The following is a 26153-nucleotide window of genomic DNA, read 5'->3' as shown; positions in this document are numbered from 1 at the left end:
ATACATCATTGTAGTCTACAAATAGTTCATTCATACTACTAATTTATAACTAATATTGAATACGCTATTAATAAAACTGAACTACAAAATTATAACGATGCATATGGCCTTCTGACTGCATGACTGTGTAAAAACTTTGTTTTCTATATGGAACTTTATACTTTTGTACAAGAAACGACGCATGTGGCCTTCTGGCCTAGCTGAGCTACGGGTCTCGAATTGGCGCAGCATGCATCTCGAATGTGGAATCTTGTAAAGTTTTGGAATCTTGAAGGGAACTAAATAAAGCACCCTTGCATATGTAATTGATAATATTTCCATATAAAATTTGAATTCAAATATATAATTGATAATGCATATAACTATAATAAATATATACTATTCACTTATCAAATAAATTGATAAAACATATAAATACAATAATTTGATAGTATTCACATATCAAATAAATTGATAACGCATATAACTACAATAAAATGCTACAACTAAAAATAATTATCTCATGTATAAACTAAATTAAGTGATAACTGCTTCTAAAAACCAATTGCTAAGTTATAGAGAAAAATAACAAACTTTTTTTGAAAAAAAAACAAAAATTTGCCTCCCCTCCCCTCACTCAGCTGCCATGAACAGTGAGTTCACGGCAGCTTGGAGGGGGGAGGGGTTGGGGTATTTATAAGTGTGGCTCAAAGTCACCGGTTGGTGCTCAACAACCGGTGCCAAACAATAGGCATAGGCACCGGTTGAAGTTACCAACCGGTGCCTTTGTTGTGGGCACGTGGCGGCACCGGGTCATGGCAAAACCCGGTGCCATTGTCCGCCCTTTAGGCACCGGTTAGTGCCACCAATCGGTACCGGTGCCACCAATCGGTACCTATTCCTCCTTGTTCTTTTGGTACCGGTTGGTGGCACTAACCGGTGCATATACTGGGGTTTTGGTACCGGGTAATGCTTTAATCCGGTACCAAACCCCATACTTTTGATCGCTGCTGGCCAAAGTACACGCATCAGTACCGGTTGCAAAAGCAGCTGGTATTTTTGGCCAGTACCTTTGGCGTGTTTTCTAGTAGTGTCTCCATCAGGACGGCGGAGGCCCGCGTGATGCTGCCCGTCGGGTGGCAGTGCTTCAATGCCTCCAACGAGGTGTACGCCGCGAGCGACGGCGACGTGCAGTTCAACCTGGACGACATCTACCGCATCTCCAGCGCCCACAACCAACTCGTCGTCGTCGGCTGCAACACCCTAGGCTTCATCAGGAGCCAGAGGAACGAGGGCAACGACTACTCTTACGCCTACTACACCGGCTGCATGTCCTTCTGCAACAACTCCGGCAGCGCGGCGGACGGCGCCTGCGCCTGTCACAGCCCAAGGAAAAAAAAGAAATAAATAAAAATCCCTCGCCGGGCCCTCTCGTCAGCCTCCCCTCTCCTCCTCTCTCTCTGTTTTGCTCCGCGCGCCGCACGCACGCGTCGCCGCCGCCGGCCAACCGCGGGACACATGCCGGCCATCCTCGGCAGCCATGCCGCGCGCGTCCTCCGCTCGCCCTTATCCTCCACGACGACGCCGTGCCCTTATTCTCCACGGCTCCCCCTCTCAAACCCTAGCCTTTCCCCTTCTCCATTGCCGCCGCCCCCGAGCTCCGTCGCCGCCGCGATTCGCCGTCTCCGGTGAGCGCCGCCTCGATTCCTCGCATAGGAAGCTTCCTCTCGTCATCCTCCTTCGATTCCCCTCCTTATCTGGCCCCTTCCCCTCCCCTGCAGGGCTGTCGCCGCGCCGGTCCGCCCGCCGCCGCCTAGCACCGCTGCGCCGCCTCCTCGAAACCACTTCTCGCCTGCGCCGCCGCTGGTGAGCCTCGCCGCCATCGCCTCCACCCCGTGCATGTGGCCTTTGCCCCGCTTCGGCCTCGCCTCGCCACGCCGCCTCGCGCCGCCGCCGTTCGCCGTCGCCACGCGCTACGCGTGCACGTGCGCACGCGCGACGCCGTGACCGCGCCCACGGCGCGTCCTGGCCGCGCCCCGCCGCGAGTCAAGGCCCCTGGTTGGCCTTGACTCGGGCTGGTGGGCCGCTGGCCCGTGGGCCCCACCTGTAGGCCTCTGGCCTGGCGGGTGTGGCCGGATCCGGGTGTACCTAGCAATTTTGCTAGGGTTTCTTTAGGTTTTAGTTGTCTGCAATCTTGTAAAATCTATAGAAATTCGTGTATAGCTCCAAAAATTATGAAACTTATTCTGTTGGATTCCTCTAGCTGGTACTCATGAAAAATATTGTTTTGCATGTTACTTTGCTGTAGATTTACTTATGTTTTAATATTGCAAAAGTGATTTAAATGCTTAGTTATTTGTGTACTGTTCTAAAAATGTCAAACCAAATTTTTCTAGACTCCTTGTGAAGTGTAGTTTCCAGTGGTACAACTTTCTCATATGTTTGCCTACTATTTGTTAAGGTTTTAGTGTGTTTTCATGCTTACTATCTGAAATGTTGTTTATTGCGTAACTTTTTGTAGAAGAACGATAAAATGGTGAAACCAATTTTGTTAGTTTTGTTTTCTTGTCTAGATACTGTGGTAATTTTCTTAGATTTCTTCAGTTAAGTTTGCATGCCTTTTCTGAATTTACTTGTATAGGATAGCTGAAACTTGTAACATTAATAGTTAATTTTAGGAAAATAGTTTTAATGCAAATACAATTTTCTTGAGTTCCTTGTAATGTCCACTGCATGCTCAATTTATTTCATGATTTATGCTTGCTGTTTAAGGCATGTTTCTTAATTCTTGCATCGCATTCATGCATTATAGTGACCAAACCGTCGGAGGTCGAACCCGTGGAGCCCACCGAGTCCGTGGAGCCTGAACCCGGAATCCCGTTCGTGGTCGAGCCCGAAGTTAACCAAGGCAAGCAGCTAAGCATAATTTCTTGCACCTATCTAATTTGACTAGCTTAGTTATCTCAATTGGGTAATGTTGGGTTATATATATTATGTATGTATTGCATTCTTGTACCTACTTTGATGCACTATCCTTCCTTGAATTGTTATCCATGTCTTTGTCACTTGTTAGTCAATGAACTATTTAATTTGACTAGATGCTTAGCCCTGCTTAGAATACTTACATTGCTCACTAGACAGGAATGGTTTGGAGGATCACATTTACCTATTACCCTTGATCGCACTGTTTCGGTTGGGTTGTTAAGAGTTTGGTAGTATCGAGATTCGAGCAGAATAGTAGGGCCTAGAGAATGGAGTCACATGGGCATAGTCCGCTTGAATCGTTTAAGAACCGTCCGTGGATGACGTCGGTTTTGAGCACCGTTCCGTGCTACCACATATCCAATATAATAGTACAGATAAGCCAATTACCTTCTTTGACTTGATCATTGATGTGCAGTCCTAGATACGTGGCTACGGGCTATGCAGAGAGGCTTAGTGTGTCCCCAGGTGGACCTATGTGTAGAAAAGTTTAGAGATGTCCCTGGTGGAACAAAGTCTCTACTCGTAAGCTAGGTGTGAGGTTCAATGATCGAGCCTTGTTGGGAATAGTTGACGTGAGTACCCCCTTGCCCGGCGTGATCGGTTGGGTGAGTCGCATGGTCCTCGCGTCGTGTGGGTAAAGTAGTACACCCTTGCAAGGTTTTAATCAATTCGAATTGCCGCGCTCTCGGTTATGAGCAAGCTCTTTATCCCATGAATTCCTCGTAGAATTTAGATTATGATGGGAATGGTTCTTGTTATAGCTATGATCAGTTATAGATTATATTACTCTCTTAATCAACTAAAATTGTTTGGGGGTTTGGACAAGATTAATTAATTTTGATAGGTGATAGTGTAGAGAGCTAATGCTTATGCAATAATTACTTAACCTTAAAGCTTTTACTTGAGCCATTGTATGATCCTTGTATATGTAATCGTGTAAGTCTTGCGAGTACCTTTTGTACTCAGGTTGCTTTCTAAATCTAGTTGCAGGTGAGCCCGAAGTGGTGTTCGGCCACTTCTACCCCGCTGATCCAAACGCGGGGGAAGAGTATGTCGTGGTGGCTGTAATGTTGTCCTTGAGCAAGACATCATTACTTTAGTAAGTCTTTATCGTAATCGAGCTCCGTGAGAGTATGTAAATGCAATAAACTTTACGTTTCTGTTTAATATGACTTTCGTGAGCCCAAGGCTTGTAATTGAAGTTTGAAACCCACATATATTGAACTTGTAATATTAAGTTTCGAACTCTGTTTTTGATAAAACTGCTCTTTGTGGATTATTGGCGATATATTCGATTGTAAACGATATGTGCATATGCTGATTCTGGGCGTATGTTGGAGCACATACCGGGACTACCGGATTTGATATTATTTTGGATGAATGACGTGTCGGTTATTCGTGTCTCTAGATGCGGATAACACGTGGCACGTTCTTCGGCAAGCACGTGTTAATTCTCATCTGGATGATAATGACCGGCGATACGTTTAAAATAGTATTAAATTTTGTGGTTCTGGCATCGCAGGCGTCGGGTGCTGCCGCGTCGACATCCCGCCCGGCGTCACCGACAACAAGATGAGCTTCGGGCAGTACAGCCACAGGGAGAGGCTTGGCTACAGCCCCTGCGACATGGCCTTCCTCGTGGACAAGGAGAACTACACCTTCCACACGGCGGACCTCAGGATGGACCTCAACCGGACGATGCCGGTGTGGCTGGATTGGGCCATCCGTGACAACCTGACGTGCGATGAGGCCAAGAAGGCGCAGGGCGGCTACGCCTGCGTGAGCGCAAACAGTGAGTGCCACGACTCTACCAATGGACCCGGGTACGTCTGCAACTGCAGCATGGGCTACGAGGGCAGCCCCTACATCGTCAATGGCTGCACGGGTAAGTGTGTGCGTGCGTGTGTGCCGTGTGGGAGGGATGGTGAACCACACTACCAGCTCATAAGAGTAGACTATGTTTCTCTCTAATAAAAAAAAAACTTGGTCCTCCTGGAGAAGACCTCCCAAAAGGCATTGTAATTAAGGTAGAAGACAACCTTTGATCACGGATCAAGAAAATCTTCGAACTCCGGCTTTTATCGGCGAGGGGATTTTCTTAACACCAGACCCGTAAATTCACCCCGATTAGGATTCGAACCCAGGCTGCTATGTGCTACTCGGGTGCTCTAACAGCTAGGCTAGAGGCCCTTTCACGTTACTCTTTAACACCCGAGCAATTTATAGCTTTTCCCTTTTAATAAGGAACTGACTTCGGTGAGCCGATTACTATTGGGGATTTTCGTGGTATATATACTGTTGGCAATATGGTATTCCTTCATTGGGTTTTTGTTTTACTGGAAACTTTTACAGGGTAAAAGGTTATGATTTGTATAGGAGCTCGAGAAGGATCCTTTAGTAATTTCTTTTCTTTTCTTGCAAAGATCTCTAGGATTTTCTTATTTGAACAGAGTTTCAATTCCTATGCGCTTGGGTTTCTTTCGAGGTTGCAACTGAAAAAAATCTCCCAATGTTCTCTCCTTCTCCCCCAATCTCTCTAGCCGCCTCCTACTCTTTTCTGTAAATACCAGTATTTGTCCATAATATCATGTACTCATACTTTGTCTAAACCAACACTGGTCCAAGACACACACAAAGTAGCACGTCTGTTCTGACGGCCAGTCCCCTCGGTCAAACCTTGGCAATCTTGGTTGTGTAAGTGTTCATTTAATTTTATTTTGTTCATTTGTTTATAAGGAATAATGTACCCGTTTATAAGGCTAATTATAAACTTCAGTTCCAAATAATTTTTAAGAACATTTCTTTACATGTCAAGTTTTGCACATCTCCAATCTAGTCTCTACTTCCTAATTGGGGGGCACTCACAGCTCGTCCTTTGTGTACAGATATCAACGAGTGTGAACGTCATGATGAGTACCCATGTAGAGGCGTTTGCCGGAATACATTGGGTTCATATGAATGCAAATGCATCAGTGGTTTCCACAGTTCTGATCCCTTTAAAGAGCTCTGCAACCTCAAATTTCCACTTGGATTTGTAATTGCCTCAGGTACATATATGTCATATTCTATTGATACATACACTAGATCTATAAGCTCAAATCAAACTTGTCTAACTTTGACAAGCTTATAGAAAAATGTATTAACATTTACACAATATCAAATAAACAGACTATGAAAAAATATAATGATACATCTAGTGAAAACTAGCTTGATACCGTAGATATTTATGGATTTTTCAATAAATTTGGTGACAACTAAAGAAGTTTGACTTGGACCAAAACTAAAAACAAACAACTTACTCCCTCCGTCCCACACAAAGACTGTCATCATGGGAAAATAACTAGTGTAGCACACCCCTCCACGACTACAACTCACTCAGGATGAACGTCATTGAGCATTTGATCTAGAGCTACCAACTCTCTGCACAACCTAGATTACCTCACAGAGCACTTGAAGACTTTTTTTTTCGCGACCGTGACTGAGCACGTATTTCATTAAAAAGAAAACAGTTTACAGACATTTCTTGCAGTAGGCCAAACAGAGGTTGACCTACCCAAGTCTACCAACTCTCTGCACAACCTAGATTACCTCACAGAGCACTTGAAGACTTTTACAATGATTAGGTTGTCTGCTTTTGTTATTTGTGTAGGTGCAGCAGGTTGTCTTTTCATCATATCGGTTGTGGTGTTCGTCTGGCTTCTCCGTAAAGAGAAAAGGAAGACTAAAGAATATTTTGAAAAAAAATGGGGGCCCTACACTAGAAAAGGTTACCAAGATCAAGCTATTCAAAAAGAAGGAACTGGTGCCAATTTTAAGAAGTAACAATCGTATTGGAGAGGGTGGCTTTGGCGAGGTTTACAGGGGGCTGCTTGAAGGTGAGCCAGTAGCAGTGAAGAAGCCCAAGAATGTGAATTTGGCTGACCAATTCACCAACGAAGTTATCATTCAGTCCCGAGTCATGCACAAGAACATCGTCAAGCTCGTTGGCTGTTGCCTAGAAGTTGACATCCCAATTTTGGTGTATGAGTTTGTGCCGAAAGGCAGCCTTGATGACATTTTGCACGGCAGCAGGGAGCCCCTGGACTTGGACCAACATCTGGAGATCGCTGCACAGTCAGCTAGGGGTCTAGCCTATCTGCATTCAGATACCATCACGACGATTCTGCACGGTGATGTTAAACCAGCTAACATTCTCTTAAGCGATGACCTGGTACCAAAGATCTCTGACTTTGGTATATCTAGGATGATCACGGTCGACAAAAAATACACGAGAAATGTCATCGGTGCCGTGAGCTACGTGGATCCAGTGTATCTGCAGTCCGGAAGACTAACGAGTAAGAGTGATGTCTACAGCTTTGGAGTCGTACTTCTGGAACTCATCACAAGGAAGAAGGCCTCAGATTCTAACAGCTTATTAAGGGACTTTATCGACGCTTACACCAAGGAGCAGAGAGGAGTGATTGAGCTTGTCGACTCAGAAATCGCAGTAACAGAGAACATGGAGCTTCTTGATAGTCTGGCTGGAATGATCGTGGAGTGCCTGGATCTTAATATCGATCAAAGGCCGGAGATGATCGATGTGGCGGAGAATCTTCGCATCATGCTGAAGAGATCACGGAGCAGAACGAATGAAATGTGATTCTTTTTTTTCTTTTTTTTTTTTGCCTGTGAGTTTGATGTATGATACAGTTTGAAGTTGCACATGTGGAAGGAGAACGAAACGACATTGCAGAGTGCTGAATTTCAAGGCCGTATCGGTTTCTATTTGAAACAAAGAAATGTTTATGTGTGTTTTTCGCATGCGCATTTTTCTTTTGCGCGCCCATTAATTAATGTAGTCTTACTCGGAATTATTGGAATTGATGTTGGCTTAGTCAAAGAGGACCTAATCATAAAGGGGCAAACTGCCCATGAGAATGGAGTCACGTTGGACCAAGTTTTGACCATGATCAGTGGGCCCATCCAGCTGCTAAATGGCAAGAATCACTGTGCTAAGAATCCTAACGAATCTAATGAGGCTTTTGACCGCATGATTAGAGATTTTACAAATAAATTTCATTTAATACTCTCTGCATATAAATTTTTTTTCTCAACTTGCGTGTTCCAGAATCTCTAGAATGAAACCAAACGGGCCAGGTCCCAAGCCACCATGAGCCTTTCTCTGAGTTACGAGAAAGTACAGCCTCTGCCTGATCCGGTCACAGCTCGCTCTTTCAAAAAAAAAAAAGGTCACAGCTCGCGAGTGGCACTGACACTGTGCATCGTCCTCTGGTGACGGTGTTTCCTCTACGCCATGCCTGCCTCCTCAAGCAGGCACGAGGACATCAGCGGCGCATTGGCATCTACTAATCTCGTAAGTGACGAAGTTCCAATTATTTGCACAGTTCATAGGTGTTCATGTATTAGGCTACCTGATCCTAAGTTTCAGCGATGTTAATTTTCCAACACAACAATGGGCAGCTGCCCTGCGCACTGTTCACTGCTTACTGAACCTAGCGTGTCGGCCACGGTTGCTTTCAGTTTCAGCTAGTCTTCCTGGAAGCACAGACCTCCCGGGTCGCTGGAGAAGACAAGTCGCGACAAGGCGACACGCGACGCGTGGGTAGCACCGTGGACACGTCCACTCCCAGGCAGCAAGCAGCGTGCCCGCCCGGGGTTCGGCACCCGCGGCGGCAGCGCGCGCGTAGGTGTGGGGCCGCGGCACGCCACCCGCTCGCGCGCCGCCTCTCCCCGGCCGCGAGGCAACGCCGGCGGCAGGTCGGCAGCCGAGCCCGTCCTCCATGTTCCATGTCCTCCCCCGCCGCGCCCGCGGGGCACGGAAGGACGCGGTGACCGCGCCGCCGGCACCCCCGGACGCGCCCAGGGGCCACGCGCTCATCGTCACGCCGGGGAACGGGCCAAGCGCCCAGCGCGCCCGGCCGCACCCCACCGTCTTCCGTCATCGAAGCCATTCGTTCCTGTGATTTCCGTCCCCGTCTGGGACTGCCTTGTACGGCAGGGATAACAGCATAAGCTTGCTTAGCTGACCAGTGCTAATTTGTTAGGTGATATTTTTTACTATCTGCACAAGACAATGCGAGTTTCTAGTAATATAGTAAAAACTACAAGACTACGATTCTCAAAGATAGTCTGGAAATAAAAGAAAATAAAAATAATTTAAATTCGTCTGGTTGGATGGGAACGTCAACTCGACACGAAGAACAGCTGCTTTCAATATGAAAAATTGCCGATCGGTTGGCTTGGAAAATCAACACGCTCGAACCACTTCACTCGACAACCTTCAAAGTCTAACATTCCGGCGTCGCAGGGTGACTTTGATGGCACGGTTGCTCTCGTCTAGGCACTCAGATGCTGACAGGTTTCGGTCCATCATTACGGCGTCGCAGGGAAGCAGGGAAAGATGCCACGTGCGGCGGACGCGTGATTGATCGCCGCGGTAGTCATGCTGGTGAAGTGGTGAGCTCAATTTTGGTCGTCGCGGTCGCAGTCAAACTCGAGAAAGTGGACCGGACGTGAACTGGGGCTGCGGCCGGAGCGCTTATGGGCTGCCTGCAATAACCCAAAACCAAGCTAAATTCAGCTATTTCCACCGAAAATCAGCCTTTGTTTGGTTCAGCAACAGAATGATTGGAAAGTCGGTCTTCTCATTCGAGTTACTACTGGCTGTTACTGCGTAATTTTGGTGGTCAAAGTTGGTCAGTCTAGGGTCTAGGCCACAACATACTGGCATGTTGGAGCATTTAGCACTTACTCTCTCTGTTCCAAAATAATTGCACATCTAGAGTTTAAAATTTATCCCACAAAATATAGCTACTTCGACTCCACTACTATAAAAGACAAAGACAAGAATATCCGAAGTCTTCTCACAAAAAAGATAAGACAATGTCTGCATCATTCTCACAAGAGACAAGATTGTATCCGGATTCTTCTCACACAAGACAAGAGGTATTTTTATAATTTCACACTATATATTGGTTTGCGTGTCAAATCTTAGATGTACAGATATTATGGGACGGAGGGAGTAGATCCAAACATCTCGTAATTAGATTCATGTTGGTGTATCTGGCCCAAATCCATCTCGTAATTAGATTCATGTTGGTGTATCTGGCCCAAATCCAAATCATGTGGTTGATCAGTAGAGCTAATTAATTAAAAGTACAGGTATACCATAACAGTATTATTGCTAATGATGGCAAGGCCACCAATCGCACGGATGGATGGGGATGCCGGCCGGGGTCCTAACAACCGGTTTTCGCGGTCTAACTCCCTTGATTATGGTCTATAGTTTAGACTTCGGACGGACTGCTGCCACAGCTGCAGCTAACTGATTGATACCTCTCCCTTCCCTCCCCTCCCCTCCACCCCCTCCTCCCGGTCCCCAAACTTCGGCCATGGTCGCCGCCGCCGGCCGCCGGGGCCGGATCCGGCCTCCTCCTCGCCGGATCCGGGCCCCCCAGGTCTGGATCTGGCCGCTCCCGACGGGGGTCGCCGCCCCTCCACCCCCCGGCTGGCCCTTCGCCCGGGTGGCCTCGGCTCGGGTTCGCCGCGCCCGGGGTTGCCGCTGGCGCCGTGTGCCGTTGCTGGGGTCGCTGTGCCGGGCGCCCCTCGCCGCGGCCGTGTGCGGCCTCGACGTGGCCGTGCGCCGCCTCGCCGTGGCCGGTGTCGCCGCGGCCGTGCGTTGCCTCGCCGCGGCTTGCCCCGGGACGGGCGGGCCGCCTCGCCGTGGCCGGGGTTGTCGCGGCCTTGTGCTGCCTCGCCGCGGTCGGGGTTGCCGTGGCCTTGTGCCGGCCATGTCACGGCCGGGGTTGCCGCCGCCGTGCGCCGCCAGGTCCGCTGGGGGTGGCCGCGCGGCTGGTCCAGGGCCGGTGGCTTGGGTGGACGTTGGCGTCTTGGTCGTGCCGCTGCTGCCGCTGCTTGCCCCGGGACAGGCCGTCGCCGTCCCTGGTCGGGTGCTCCGTGCTGCCGCTCTGGTGCTGCCTTGCGGGTTGTTCGGCTCTGGGGAGGGAATGGGTGAAGGCGAAAGCCTAGGTCTGCTGCGAGCCAATGACGACGACGCCCTCGGGCGCCGTTCACCTTGTTGAAGGCATCATTTTTCACCTTCCCTCCCTCGGCGAGTCTTCCGGGTGAAAACCCTGGCCATGTTGGTCGGACGACGACGGCGCCTATGGCGTCGCTCCCTCCCTTGAGGCGTCGTCTTGGAAGCTCTGCTTGTTGTCGACGCTCCGGCCCCTTTCGTGTGCATCTGGTGGTGGACCACCGCTCTCCTCGGAGAGTCCTCACTTCTGTGTCTGCCTTCGGTCCGCTTCGTCCAGGTTGCATTGGTCGTCCTTTGGCGGATGCTTAGCCGCCCATTTCTTCGCTGATGGATGCTTTGCCGTCGCTACTGCTCGGGCGGATGCTTTGCCGCCGTTGTCGTGTTGGTTGGTTGCTTCAAGTGGATGCTTTGCCGCTTTGGTTGTGATGATCGGGTGGATGCTTTGCCACCTTTGTTGAGTTGTAGACCTTTGCACCTCTGATGTTGTTGTACCTTTTAGCAGACATAGTTGTATGGTCCGGTCTAGGTTTAGTGGGTTCGTGTGTCTCCTCCTCTGTTGTTTCTTGCTGTTCTTGTTGCTGTTAGGTCGACTGCCACTTGCTTGATGGTGTTCCTTTTCCGCCTTAATAGCCTTTGCCTATTAAGGTTTGTAATGGTTGTATTGTTTTCCTCTTAATGAAATACGTGTTCAGGCACGTTCGCGAAAAAAAAAAACTGATTGATACATAGATTCGCTTTCGAGTGGGTGACGAAAGAGGAACGGACCAACAAATTAAGCCGCGTCGACGAGGGCTCCCTCCAACGACCGACGACGGCAGGCGCAAGAACTCCCGTCGCCGCCGCGGCGGCATGTCGATCGATTGGGTCCGCGGCGGGGTTTCGACCCGCTGGCCGTGGCAGCCCGACACGGCGCTGACGAACGGGCAGCAAGGGCGAATCCGCAAGCAAACACGTTGCGCGTACGCGTGGTGCACGGCCCCGCGCCACGTGGTGCGCGCCGCTAGCGCGGGCCCGAGTCCAGCGCCCCCAGCGCGGGATCATCCGGCTAGGCCGGCCACCTCCGGCCACAACCCATAAGTACGAGTGGTAATGGAAGACTCTGCTAGTCTCTTCGTAGCCCAACAAAATTTTTAAATTTTTTAGTTTAGAGTTCAGTTTTGTTATAGTCCGATTTTTAAATTTTTTAATTTAAAATCTTGAACCTTTACCACCCCTGCCCACGTGATAGCACGAGGGCGCATGAGCGGCCGGCGCAGACGGAGCGGGCCGCGGGGGCCTCCTCGTTGCGTGCCCAGCCAGCCGGGAGCCGGCCCTCTCGCGTGATCCCCCGTCGCGTGCTCGCGCGGCTGATGGCTCGTCTCGACGTCCACGGACACGCCGCCGGCCGCCGCTACGACGCGAGAGCGGAAACCGCCGGCGGCACCACTCCCCAGAGCCCAACGGCCCCAGCGAGCGGAAGCTAGCGACAAGCTGGAATGCACGTCGTCACGCCGACGCGCAGTTCGTTTTCGTCCGGAACCCCGAGCGGGCGAGCGAGCCGGCCTCCAGCTTCTTCCGGCAGGCAGTTTCAGTTTCGGTTCCAGCCAGCCAGGGACGTTTCAGGCTTGCTTTCCGCGAGTAGGAAATCCTGAACGATGCCGGCTGCATCTCCGGCAAAGCTGGAGGAGAACTAGCAGTTCGTGGCAGTAGCCAGATGCCTGCCTTGCCTGGTAACGGGAGAAGGAGCTGGACCTGAGCTTGGTGCTCTTGTTCAAGTGATCATTCTGAGGATCCCATTCTTGAGTGACTTTGAAGAAATAATGCTATGGTTAGTTTTTTTTTTTGAAGAAATAACGCTATGGTTAGTTAAGTCAATCATTCCGGCTTAATAGGGCATCGTGGCACGTTGAACAAGTCAAGATACCGCGGCCTGACGCGCGTTTGATCGCCAAGGTTAACCGACCGGGCATGCCAAGAATCAGTCACTCCAGTTGCAGTACAAAAGAAAAAAACTGAAGTGGACTGGAAGTGAACTACTAAACAACAATTTTTTGCCCGTAACAGCGTAGAGAGCTCCGCCGTTCACTCGCTGAAGAGAGAAGAAGATGGCCGAACTAGACGGCGCTTTCAGGGATCTTGTGTTTGCAGCTAATGCCAATCTCAGTGTCTTAAGAGTGTCATGATATTAAATTTGCTAACATGTACCAATAATATGAGAAGAGAGAAAAAAAAGTATCATGAAATATGAGAGGAGTGTCAAGACTGGCCTAAGGCAGCTGCAATGGAACAAACAAACTACCCAAAAAAACAAGGATGCTTAAAAGGCAATGCTAATGATAGCAGCATAGACAATCACAAACTGGAGACCATCGATTATTTGAGTGCGTGCGAACGTCATGATCATGACCACCTATGCTTAAGATCAACAACCATGATTAAGGTCCAGATAACCGGAAGGGATACGCTGCTGCGACAGCTAATTGATTGATACTACTAGATTAGATTCGCTTTTTCAGCAGGTAGTATGTGACACATGAGATACACAATACGGGCACAAAACAAGATGCTGGGGCAGCTGTCGTTGGATAATTTAAGGTAAAAAAACTGACTGCAATCTGTTCAAAATGTCCTAAATCTGATCCACTAATCTATCAGGAGATGCGAATTTTACTAGTAATGGGGAAAAAATTCAACACTAGCTGCTCACCTCACTTAGTAATGGCGCTACCGTAATGCAAGCTCAACTCAATCTTCTAACTGCACAGGAACATTGCAACCTACAACAATCCGGAGATGACGAATGCGCCGATCCGAGCCATGCCGCGCGCGCCGGCGGCGGTGGTGTTAGCTCTTCCAGGCGTAGATCAGCAGCGAGAACCCGTCGCCGCGCTGCATCTCGGCCTCCTCGGGGCTGGCCCAGTCCATCACCGTGGAGCCGCTGGCCCACGACGCCGTCGAGGACGCCACGGACGCCGACGAAGACGAGCTCTCCTTGGCGAGCCTCCGCACTCGCCCCTTCCTCCGCTCCCCGTTGCTGCCCGCCTCGCTCCAGTCCCGCTGCCCCCACCGCGCGAGGTACCCTCCCCAGACGCCCGTGTTCCGCCTCGCGGCCTTGTCGGGGGAGGGGTCCTGCCCCAAATCGGCGTCGCGCTCCTCGTCGCCGCCGCCGCCGCCGCTGGCGAGGTCGAACCGGAAGACGAGCACCGCGTGGGCGTGGGCGTGGGCGTGCGCCGAGGCGTCCGCGGGGGGCGGATCGCGCGGGGGGAAGAGCCAGTTGTGGAGGTCCCAGGAGACCTGGACGCCGCCGCCGCCGCCGAGGTCGACCCGCTCGCTGCCGCGGAATTTCCAGCGCAGCCGCCGGACGTGGAGCACGCGCTCGCCGTCGACGGAGACCGACATGCCGACGTCCGCCCGCTCCTTGTCCTTGTCCTTGTCCCTGCTGGCGGCGCCGTTGTCCCTGCCGCGGCCGCGGGCCACGAGATCCACGGAGATCTCCCGCTCCTTGCCCTGGACGGTCACCCAGGTCGTGTGGCTGCGGCCGCGGCCGGCGCCGGCGTCGCGCAGCGAGACGTGCTCCCGCCTGGAGAGGAGGACGGGGCGCCGGCTACCAGGCGGGCGCCGGGCGCGGGTCCTCCGGTACGCGGCGTCGGGCAGGTCCCCGGCCGCGAGGACCATCTCGCCGTCGACGACCACGGCGACGAAGAAGCCCGAGGAGGGCTCGGGGGACCCGGAGCCCGGGAACCGCGCGCGCGAGAGGTCCCAGGCGAGGTCGACGAGGCGGTCCCCGGCGCGGAACCGGCGGGTCCCGCGCCGGCGCCAGAGGAGCCAGGGGCGGGCGCGGAAGGCGAGGGTGGCCTCCTCCTCGTCCGCGTCGTCGTCGAGGTAGCCCGCCCCGGACGCCGAGGAGGAGGAGCCGGGCGCGGAGTGGGGCAGCGGCGACAGGCGGAGCACGGCGCGGAGGGAGAGGCCGAGCGAGGTGCGGGACCAGGAGAGCGCGACGAGGCCGAGGTGGGTCTCGTAGACGGAGGTCGCGAGGCTGGGCCCCGCCGCGCCGGCGCCCGAGGACGGCGCCGCCGCCGCGGCGCAGCGGAAGCACGCCGCGATCCGGCCGGGCATCGCCTCGCGCGGCCGGCGTGGCGTGCCGCGCCGGTTGGTGTGACGTGTGCGCCGGGTCGCAGGGTGCGAATCCGAGGCGTCGCCGTGTGGGCGCCGCGAAGCCAAAGCGGAGGGGGGGAGCTGTGGCGTTCCGCAAGCGGGGGGCTGGGTTGCCGGCTTGCCGCGGCACGTTCGTTCGCCGTGGCAAAAATATAGGGGCGCGTCCCCATTTCCATTTGGACTTTGTAACCGGCCATTTCGTAAGAGCTCGTAGGATGTTTTTTTATTTTGGAAACTCGTGTATCAAACCGGGACGCTGCTGAATACGGGCCTGGTACTATCGGCTAGGTTTATTCGATGGTTAGACTTTAGTTGTATGAATTGGCAACCGAACATGCTGCATAAATACATCAATTTTGAACTAATCTTTTTTTTGCGGGTAATTTGCAACTAATCTTTTTTTTGCGGGTAATTTGGAACTAATCGTGTGTTGAGAGAATCACCAAAGAAGTTTCAGAAATCCACCAATTACTACCGAATATAAGGTAGTAGGTGATTTTGTATGACAATATTAAAAACGAGATATAGTTGAAAGATAAGAAAATTACGGAAATGCAAGATAAATAATGTTGGAACTGTTTCGAAGTGAGTAGCAAAGTTGTTTGTTTTTCCTATTTGATAGAGATCTTCTTAAGCTGTTTGTATTCCAATGGCTTAAAATAAGTCCTATCACATTGAATATGTTGATGCCAATTATTAGAAAGACTAAACATAAGCTAATCATAAAACTAACTACATAATCCTAGAGCTTATTCACGAGACAAATATATTAATCCTAATTAATCCATAATTAGCTCATATTTACTGTAGTATCACATGGGCTAATCATGAACTTGTTAGGCTTAATAGATTCACTTCGCGAACAAGACTAAAAGTTATGGAATTATTTTTTATCATTAGTCGATGTTTAATACTTCAATTAGCATCAAATATCTGATGTGACGTGGCTTAAAATAACCCCGAGGTGAATCAAACTTGGCCTTAATCAAGTTAGTTTTGCTATGTATTAGAATATTAGCATAGCACTCCAAGTAAATACTAGACTTATACTTATCTTGTTCTAATGTTGAGGTTGCTTTAGTTTCTCTATATAGATAAGTTTGACTATACACCTAGATAAATGATATATTTAGATATATATTATACATCTAGAAAAGAGAAAACGACCCGCCAATTGACGGAGAGAAAGCTGTTAAGCTTTTCGCAAAAAAAAAAAGAGAATGCTGTTAAGCCAAAATAGGAACGAAAAATCAAGTATACTATTTTTAAGCTACACCGAGCACACCTTGTGCGCTACCACCAACTTGCACGAGCGCGAGTGGCGAGTGCATCCCGAATTCGCCAATACGAGGATACGAGCGTGCCTAACCGTTTTCCTTTTCTTGTGCGCCTAACCAATTCCCATGCCTTTCGAAAGTGTCCGTTAAACTGGACACGGGCACTAGCCACTAGCAGAGGGGATGATCGCTGGACCCCCAGGATCTGCTGTGTGCAGCTGTAAAAATGTCTCCCAGGCTCCCAGCAGCCTCTGCGCGCTTTCCTCGCTGGACGCTTGCTTTTTACCCCGATGGCCCCAAACCTGCCAGACCGAGAGGAGGACCCGGCCGGACCGGCAGGGGTCGGGTCAGGGCCAGGGTCGGGCAATCGATTCGGGCCAGCGAGGACGCGACGGAACGGAACGGCAACCGGCGGTCAAAGTTGGCTGGTGCCGGGATCGAGGTTGATCGACCGGCCGGCGACGCGACCGTGCCTCGGCTCCCTTTTTGGCAGCCTTGACGGACCAGCTGTTCGACGGGGTCGTCGTCGGTCACACGCACGCTCGGTCGTACGCGGTAGGATCCCCGGACCGGTCCAAGTTAACCGCCCCTACGCCGACCCTGCACTGCACCCTACTCGCTTGCTTCCGGCAGCGACATCGCAGGCGACGCGGGCCTTCTCCTCCTCCTCTGCCGGCGTCGAGAAGCTTGCCGGGCAGGCCGTGGGCGGTCGGCGGCGAGCTGCCATCCGCTTGGCTGCAGCGGCGTGCTCGAGACGAGGGGCGCGGGCGGGCGGCAGCGGCAGATCGCGAGGGGCGGCGCTGGCCGCGCGCTGCCGGCAGGCGACCACGGGCGTGAACTCGCGTGGCGATGCGATCCCGTCTGTTCCAGGGCACGGCAGGGGCCCCGAGTCTGGAGGCGGGAGAGCACCTCGTGTTGCTCCGGTCGTACGTGACGTGCCCGGCTGACGGGCGGTAGATCCAGGCGAGTGGATGGATGGATGAACTGGCCGATTTCAATGCCTGCCTGCACGCTCCCGCCGGCCGCCTCTGCTGGCCTCCTCCGGCGGCACTGGTGACCTCGCCAGCAACGTGGAGGAGAGAGGAGACCGGCACAGTAGCAGTAGGGGGCTCGGGACGCATGCGTGTGAGAGGCTTCGCACTAGGCGAGAAGCGGAGCGCTAGCGAGATCGATTCTGCGCTGTTGGAAGAGGCCTGAGGCCTCCTTGACTAGTTGTGTGGTGGTGGCCACTTGCCGTGCTCCGTACTGATTGCGCTCTGAATCTGTGGAGGTAAACTAGCTGGAGCCTGACGTGAACCGCCCACCTAGCACAGCGAGAGAGAATGCCATGTGGGGGGCTCGTCCCTTGCATGGCCCAGCGCGGCAGGGCGGAAGAGTGGCCATGGCGTTTCTCGTCTTGCATCAAGGAGACAACTGGTCCAAGGATGGGGATGATGGCGAGCCCTGTGCCTGTCACGGGCAAAGTAGCCACGGACCGGTTCCTCTCTCTCTCTCTCTCTCTCTCTCTCTCTCTCTCTCTCTCTCTCTCTCTCGGAGGGAAAGGGGGATTAGGTTTGAGGCTACAGTGGAATTGTACATACTCGGAAAACGAAACGAATGTAGAACATCTTTCCAATTTCAAGCACCTAAAGTTCTAACCACATTCGTGAATTGTGTACTTTAGGCTGTGTTTAGTCCGCGAAAAAGTTTGGATTTTGATACTGTAGCACATTTCGTTGTTACTTGATAAATAATATTCAATCATTGACTAATTAGACTTAAAATATTCATCTCGTGCTAATCAACTAGACTGTATAATTAGTTATTTTTTTCAACTATATTTAATACTTCATGTATATGTCAAACGATTCGATGTGACGGACTGTACAAAAGTTTTTGGGAACTAAACGGGGCCTTAAGCCATTTTTCTCAGAAGTTGCGTGCGCCATGCCCGAATTTGTTACACTTTCCTGGGGCCCATCAACTATCCGGGCTTCCCTCCTTGGAAAATGGACCAAAGTGGAGTTCCAGGTTGCAATGCCAGCCAGCTTGAAACTTACCCTATCTGTTTCACCAAAACACACACTAAGACGGCACATTCCAGAAAGATTTGCAACTTGCAAAGCTCTAAAAAATGGAGTATACCAAAACTGATTGAACGCAACATAGCCAAAAAACATAGACCGTTTCCAGTTTCAAAAACACCCAAAATCAAAAGGCGACACAAGAAAGTGATCGAAGATTTCTGTAGCCAGCCTCCACCAAAGCAATCATAAACAAGCTGAATCTGCATCCTCCGGAGCCTTCAGGGTGCTGAAATTATATAGCATACAAATCAGCATGGGCTCAGAAAATCGCAAGCAGTACATGTGAGGGGGTAAAAAGGATAATTTCGTGCTTATACATGCTTGCAAATCTAAGTTGATATATATGTAAACCACTAAACCTGCATGAACATTGGACGCAAAACTGCTCAAAACAGTATATGTAACTGGCGAACTGCCCATTCTCAATTCATGACATGGCAGTGCTTTTGCACTACGGTCGAAGTACACAAGTGTGGGGGCAAAAATTGATGTCATATACAAATTGAAACAATATTCACCTACATTCTTGAATATTACATTTTGGACGACATCTTCACCACCATTGCAGGAATAGAAGATCTAACTTCTATTTTCTCGTAGCCACTCAACAAAATTGTCTAGAATCAAAGGCCAAGCAAGGTCCGAATCATAATTGTCGAGTGATGGGAAGTTTATCTGCATTATAAAAAAAATGCCATGTGTCAATGACAGAACAAAGAATAACGCAAAACCTGGTAAAAAGGATTACAAGGTTGAGCTATTCCGATAAAACATGAACTACTGCAAAACTGGGAATGTTTCAATAGTGACCTCATTACAGAACCGAATAAATCCCATCCATTGGTCCATGTTTATCACCTTGTAGTCATTTTGGTACTGAAACAAAGAGCATTGAATGTCGGTTAAGCAAAGATGAGTCCCACAGAAGAAAGGGATGAATGAAAAATAGTGTCCATTACCTTGAGGTAATTATTAAGCTTGTCAACCTGGGGGCGGAACTGCAAGCCTAATACTAGATTCAGCAACTCACAAGCAACCGGTACTTCTATACACTTCTTCTTATCCTCTGAGCAAAGATAAGAAAATATTGACAGAAATAGTCGTCAGTTTAATCATTTTGTTGCACAGTTATAACTTACAATATCTAGTAACATTACCTGTGAGGCAATAACGAAATGCATATGTGTAGAAATCCTGGAAATTGGTTGGCCTTGTAACCTGGATTTGTAAAGCAGATCAAAGTTATCAGAAATTCAATTACATTTGAACAAAAAATTATCTACAACTAATGAGTAATGATATCTCATTATTCCATCTGCTTTCAACAGAAGCAGAGTACTCTTCCAAAATAAGCTAATTATTCCATTACAATCATAAGGTGGCAGTATCTTGTGATAAATTCGTGAGATGGAAGTTCTTGATTACAAAGTTAATTTCTTCACTCCACAAGCTACATCTAACATGCATGTAATGCCCGGATTATATTTGGGGGACAAACTCACCTCTTGAACCAATTCTGGGAATGCTTTCTTCAGCTTACTGATACTGTCAGCTCGAAGAGCTTTCAAACCGGTTCGCCATTCATCCTGACAACACAAGAGTATGTTTTGGTCAACACATGAAAGCATATACAGTTTTATACTGATCAGAACTAAAATAAGTTCTTCAAAGAAGTGTGTAATGCATACCAAGGTAAAGTAACCTTGCTTCTCACAGCCCATTTTCCTGATACAACATACATGGCATTTATCAGGTATTTGTGAAATGGACAAACAAAATTGGAAATTTTAGAGGAAAAATGGCATATACCATGCTAACATCAGAATCCTAACATCGGTATGGGGAACTTCGAGATGAGAACAGAGTGTTTCAATGCCTTCTGGGCTGTTCCAGGAGAGAAATAATAATCAGTATTGCATTGGTAAGCGTGAACGGTTGCACGAAGTTAAATAAAAAAATGAAAAAGTATCATAGCATAGTTTTTAAAAAATATAGTAGATCTTGTAATATCTATCAAGTACAATAGAAGGATTCATCCATGACCATTTATATAAGACAACCACTGTGGGCCACTTTGGTAGATAACACCCCCAAACCAGTCCTCACAATGGATCTGAATCGATTTATCATAATACTAAAGCAAAAAGACAAAAACTACCGTTAGTGAGAACTTCTAAGTGAGTTAACTCAGCATTGGTACTGTCCTTAGTTGGGACTCAGCACCTTGTGGTTTGGTCTAACTGCTGCTACATAAAGAGCTTTTTGGGTTCATTTTTCTAATTGCGAACAAAAATACCAAATATCATTATATATTGGTTTCTCAAATTAGATTCATAGTACTAATGAAAAAATTATCGCATCAAAGCTGTGGGATTCCTGTTCAGTTGTTAGACTACATGGTGGACGCAAAATTGAGCTATTAACTAAGCACATCATCATCAAGACAAAGAGCTAGCACATCACCCATATGATAAAAAGAGGACCATAACGAGAAGAACACATAGAGTGGCGAAACGTTGAGAATTACTGGACAAAAGACTTACTCAATCATGCCAGATGAGTTATCAGCGTAAGCATAGAAAAATTGATCAATCCGTTCAACTTCCTTGGAAACTGCTTTCGTAGGGCCTGGTAATAATAGTGAAAACATTATCATAAACAGATAAATAGAAAGCACAAAACATGAGTCAAAATTATGTTGTTACATTAGATAATTCCAATTTCTAGATGATATCTTAGGAAAAAAACAAAAATTACATAGAGAAAACATCAGCTTGACATAAATAAATAGCAGTCTAAAATTTCAAATAGCATGAGGCCCAACCCATCCATTGCAAAGAATAAACCGAGGTACATAAGTATTGCTCTGTCCTGTGCACATCTCTGTATTTGCAGGATAAATGTATCTCAAAAATATTATAAGAAGACACCTAGTAGAGGTTTACTGTTAACCTATAACAACATAAATTGGAATATAAGCATATGGGCATGTTTGGTAGGGACACACAAATCCATGCATGTGGACATTTAGAAACGCACACTCTTTGCACACCCAGACAGATAAGTACAAACATTTTCACAATTAATTGAAGAAAAGGAATCAATGCAGCTCACCACGTTGTGCTTTCCTGCTGGTCAGGTCTGTACTGACTCCTTTTCTTTTTCTGTTTTGTTTTTCATTTACTTGTTCCGCACCTAAATATAATTGTTTGCTTAGTATTCATTCAGATACACATACCCTAGAATAGAAAGCAAAGGAGCCCCTACTCCAATGCATTTGAAGAACAATAGAGTGCAATGGAAAATGAAGTACAAATAAAATGCTTACTAAAACCAACCACGACACAAGATGAGCTGATGGGCAGACTATATGAAGCTAATTAAAGAACTTGTAATTACATGATAACAACTTGTTCAAACTTCTCAACTTAAAGCTTGTTGGAGTGTAATTAAGTATTAGAGTCAGAAAGTCACTATGAATTCATGAGGCTGAATTTAACACCCAAATGAGAAAAAGTCAAACTAGTAGAATGGAAGATGGAAGAGAACGAGAGAACTTGAGTTAAGTGAGACGGCACAAAAAGGAGCAAGTAGACCACACAATCTCGAGTTAGAGTTGGAGGCTATTTCATACAAACTAGGTTAACCTAAATTATGGAAGGAATGCACTGTACTTTTTCACAACAACTTTCTGAGAAAAGTGTGACTCAATCATTAAATTTAACCACCTAATTAATTAAAGTAGCAATTATATGGCCATCACAATGGCAGCAATAGTTCCTTCAGTTAAGAATAAGCATATAATTCAAACCTACACCTAGCAACCTAAGGTTCTCATAGTCTACAAATCGAAACACACACAGTAAACGGCATCATCACTGTAAGTTTCTGCTTAGAAACTAATTCACATAGGCCGGTAAAGGATCAAACCTGCCGACTGCACAAAACTGTTATCAGATAAAACGAATCGACTGGCGATTCCACACAAAATTCAGTCAAAGATTCAAACACCTTTTCGTACAACCACAACGCCGAGCCGCCGAAGCCCCCTAACCTAACCCATACCCTTCCAATCTCGTATCGAACGACCCATAACCTCATATACCGAGCCACCGAGCATCATAGAATCGGACCGTCCAGCGCGCTCCAGCGCGGCGCGGTCTCGAGATTGGATCTTCCAGAGGAAATAGCACCCGTATCCAATCCCGCGAACAGGGGAGCATCCGCGCCGCCCGGGAACTGGCGACCCGATCAGGGTACACGAGAACAAGGGGAGGAGGGAGGGATCCGGGGGCGGGGGCGTTACCAGCGCTGGCGGTCGCGGCGGACGAGGACGACTTCTTCGAGGCGCGCCTCATGGTGGCAGCGGGCTGGCTTGCTCCTGCACCCACCTTCTTCGATCGCTGATTAAGGACCCCTCTCGGGTTGTTCTCCCCTCGGCTCGCCGTCGCCGAGTTCTCCCCTTCTCGGTCGGGAGTCTCGGCTCCCGAGTTCGCTGTCGGGGGAAGAAGAGAAGGGAAGGAAGACGGAGGAGGGGCGCAGGTGGAGCCCTCTCTTCTTATAGGATTCGGCCCACGTGCGGGCCCGGATCGATCCACGGGCCACCGCGGCCTTAGCTTTACGCGGTTTAAACCTCGATTGGTTTTTTAACTATGGTTTAATCCCCGCTGAGTGAGATTAATTGACTCGACCCATCGAGGTGTGAATATGATCGGCATCCAATCCGAGCCGTCAGGGTGTAAAAAAAAATATCCGAATCGTCTGCATAGAATTCTTCTCTGCATCCACTAAGAACATGTTCCAATTGGAAAAAGTTTTGAATCCTCACCATGATTTTTTTTTTGGAAACGAAAGCTTACGACGATGCGAAAGGGTGTGTAGTTTGGTGGTTGAAGAGCCTCGATAACATCTGAGGTTCTGGATTCGACTTCTCAAGAAGCGAATATTCTGGAATTTAATGGTGTTATGCATTTAATGGTAGGCGATGTTTCCGTCGACAGTGAGACGTCTATGGTGACTTCGTCAGTCTCGAGGATTTTCCTGCTCAGTCTTTGAAGATGCTCATAGAGGTAGAGTTTGTGTTGTGTGTTCATTTGTGGTGACTTCGTCAATCTTGAGAGCGAGACGTATGTAGTGACTTCGTCAATTTAGAGGATTTTCCGGCTCAGTCTTCGAAAATGCTCATAGAGAATAAAGTTTGTGTACATATATTCATAGAGGTGTGAGTGTACGTGAGCTTCAAATTCATGTGCGTGTGGTACAGAGTAAAGGAACCCGTCTCAGCAATGATTTTGATCGTCCCCCGATCGCTTGATGCTTTCACGCCCACCAAGCAGCTTAAGATCTTGTTTGTTTCTATGAACTTTTTTTTTAAGTTTCTGTCACATAAAAATATATCTTACTATTTTAGAGTATTAAATAAAATTTGCTTATAATTTTTTTAGTGTTAATTGACGAAACGAATCTAATGAGTCTAATTAATTCATAATTTGCTACAGTGATTCGTCTCGCAATTTAACCTCATGATTCTGTGGTTAGTTTTATAATTAACCTTTATTTAATATTTTTAAATACTAATTTTTTTAAAATGTGATATGGACTAAAGTTTCACCCTGTAACCAAACAACCCCTGTCACTTCAACGTGGAGAGCGGTTCAACTTCCCGGACGGGAGCCGTCGCGGTTTCCGCGGTTCCCGTTTCTCGTCCCGACTCAAAAACTCAAAAACGAGAGACCGATCGGGAAACGCCGGAAACTGGTCGGAAACACCGGAAACCGTCCGGTTTCCAGTTCCCGGACTTCACCGGGAAATTACTTCCCGCCGGGAAGTTAAACCCTGGGAGAGCATCCATTGCATTCTGCACGGCCCCTGCCCCAGCGTGAAGGACAGAGCCAGCAGAGTCCCGAATGACATAACCCCATCCACCATTCTTGGGAATTGATCTATGCTACATGAGCCTGCCTAACCCTGCATGCTGTTGGAATGGTAGCAAATAAATATGCCTTTTGGTAACGGGGAAAATAAAACGAGAGTGGGGGCTCTCATTTCAACCTTGAGAGCCATGTCAATTTGGGAATTGATCTATGCTACATGAGGGAGTTGCTAAATAGAATTGGGGGGGGGGGGGGGGGGGGAGTAAAAAAACTAAAAGCGGCGGTGCTATGATGTCGTTAGTGTTTCAACAATGCTTAATGTCCAGCAAAACTTTTAACAATTGTGTTAACTATTTGAGATCACCACATCGGATTGATCCTTGTTTTAAGTTATCTATGTGGAGTCACAGCTCCTCAGATGTTCTCTATGTATCAAAAAATGTGTTAACTATTTGAGATCACCACATCAGATTGGTATTCCTTGTTTTGCTAAATTATTTGTTAACATGGTGCTAGGTTTGCCTAAGGTCGCTAGCTCGGTTGGTCGAGGGCGTCCGGTGGCACCCCCGCGTCCGGAGTTCGATTCCCGTGTAGAGCGAATTTTCAGTCCGTGTGGTAAAAAAATCCCCTCGCTGTGCTTGTCACAAGGCTTGGCCCTCTCGGGCATGGGCCAGAGTTCGGGAGTTTTTCCGCGGCCGGGAGAAGCCGTAGTCGCTTCCTCTTAATGAAAAACGGTGAGGTCCGTTCACCCCCAGCCGTGTATTTTTTTACATGGTGCTAGGTTTTTACAATTGCGCTTGTTTCGAGGAAGTTTTGATCGCTATATTTTCATGGCAGCTTAAAAAAACTAGAGTGGAGTATTGTATAAGCTTGTTGGGAACATGGGTGTACCGTGAAGACAGTCGTGAGAACACGGAACATCTCGACTTATGCAACATTTTAATCCATATGACTCTGTTCTGCCGGCAATCAGCAGCAGTATTTTTCTTTCACACCAAATCGGCACCGGCCACCGGCCACCGGCCACCGGCCACCAGCCACCAGCCACCAGCCAACCGGCAGTACTTTTTTCTCGCAACAAATCAGCACCAGCCACCAGCCACAGCCAGCCGAAAGCATATCCATAACCATGACCATTAACATTAGCTACGTGTAGCCTAGTTGTACTTCAAAGTGCAAATAAAACATGGAAGGTCTCTCTCAACAAGAAGATGAGGCCGTGTTTAGTTGCGCGAAGAAGTTTGAATTTTGATACTGTTGCACATTTCATTGTTATTTGACAATTAATATTCAATTATAGACTAATTAGACTTAAAAAAATTAATCTCGTTCAAAACAGTTAGATTATGTAATTAGTTATTTTTTCAACTACATTTAATGCTCCATGCATGTGTATAAAGATTTGATGTGATGGGTACTGTAGATTTTTTTTTTAAAAACTAAACATAGCCCAAATAATGTAGAGAGACGTTATTCCGTACTCCCTCCGTTCCAAATTATAGGTCATTTGATTTTTTTGACACCAAGTTTGACCACTCGTCTTATTCAAAAATTTATGAAAATATAGTCAAATTTAACTCATTCTTGAAGAACTTGTATTGATGAAGTAAGCCACAGCAAAAGAGTTGATATTTTGCACAAATTTTTGAATAAAACGAATGGTCAAACTTGGGATGAAAAAAGTCAAATGACCTATAATTAGGGCACCAAGTTTGACCACTCGTTTTATTCAAAAAAATTTATAAAAATATAGTCAAATTTAACTCATTCTTGAAGAACTTGTATTGATGAAGTAAGCCACAAC

The 26153-nt window shown here is 48.1% G+C and overlaps 2 protein-coding genes and 1 pseudogene across 8 annotated transcripts; 1 reads left to right on the top strand and 2 right to left on the bottom strand.

Annotated features, from left to right (window-relative positions):
• Nucleotides 1–7757, top strand: part of LOC120713449 — a 28157-nt pseudogene extending 20400 nt beyond the window's left edge.
• A 5701-nt stretch (nucleotides 7758–13458) lies between these two features.
• Nucleotides 13459–15277, bottom strand: LOC120712471. The gene has a single exon (XM_039998257.1). The coding sequence runs from the start codon at nucleotides 15092–15094 to the stop codon at nucleotides 13823–13825; it is 1272 nt and encodes a 423-aa protein (XP_039854191.1). The 5' UTR covers nucleotides 15095–15277; the 3' UTR covers nucleotides 13459–13822.
• Nucleotides 15278–18360: 3083 nt separating this feature from the next.
• LOC120712470 (DCN1-like protein 4) lies at nucleotides 18361–23016 on the bottom strand. 7 transcript variants are annotated; one of them, XR_005690898.1, is made up of 11 exons: nucleotides 22783–23016; nucleotides 21591–21671; nucleotides 21020–21104; nucleotides 20286–20360; nucleotides 20165–20201; nucleotides 19979–20062; nucleotides 19634–19694; nucleotides 19436–19542; nucleotides 19287–19352; nucleotides 18995–19151; nucleotides 18361–18702 (listed from the first exon to the last, which is right to left on the bottom strand). XR_005690898.1 is itself a non-coding variant. In XM_039998255.1 (10 exons), the coding sequence occupies exons 1-10, from the start codon at nucleotides 22832–22834 to the stop codon at nucleotides 19056–19058; spliced, it is 744 nt and encodes a 247-aa protein (XP_039854189.1). In that variant the 5' UTR covers nucleotides 22835–23016; the 3' UTR covers nucleotides 18860–19055. The 7 variants fall into 7 exon arrangements, 2 of the variants coding, with proteins under 2 accessions (XP_039854189.1, XP_039854190.1); XR_005690897.1 differs by having other exon boundaries at nucleotides 18999–19151; XR_005690899.1 differs by lacking the exon at nucleotides 18361–18702 and adding an exon at nucleotides 18778–18827 and having other exon boundaries at nucleotides 18999–19151.
• Nucleotides 23017–26153: the final 3137 nt, after the last annotated feature.

Source organism: Panicum virgatum, chromosome 6K (assembly GCF_016808335.1).
Source record: "Panicum virgatum strain AP13 chromosome 6K, P.virgatum_v5, whole genome shotgun sequence".
Taxonomy (NCBI): Eukaryota; Viridiplantae; Streptophyta; class Magnoliopsida; order Poales; family Poaceae; genus Panicum; species Panicum virgatum.
This window is presented reverse-complemented; position numbering and strand designations above follow the sequence as displayed.

What these genes read in the sequence shown, in the direction of transcription:
- LOC120712470 (XM_039998255.1), bottom strand. Translation starts at nt 22,834, where the DNA reads ATGAGGCGCGCCTCGAAGAAGTCGTCCTCGTCCGCCGCGACCGCCAGC. An exon ending in CGCCGCGACCGCCAGCGCTG is followed by an intron (nt 21,672 to 22,782) that starts GTAACGCCCCCG and finishes AATTATATTTAG; the next exon opens with GTGCGGAACAAGTAAATGAA. An exon ending in AACTCATCTGGCATGATTGA is followed by an intron (nt 20,361 to 21,019) that starts GTAAGTCTTTTG and finishes CTCCTGGAACAG; the next exon opens with CCCAGAAGGCATTGAAACAC.
- LOC120712471 (XM_039998257.1), bottom strand. Translation starts at nt 15,094, where the DNA reads ATGCCCGGCCGGATCGCGGCGTGCTTCCGCTGCGCCGCGGCGGCGGCG.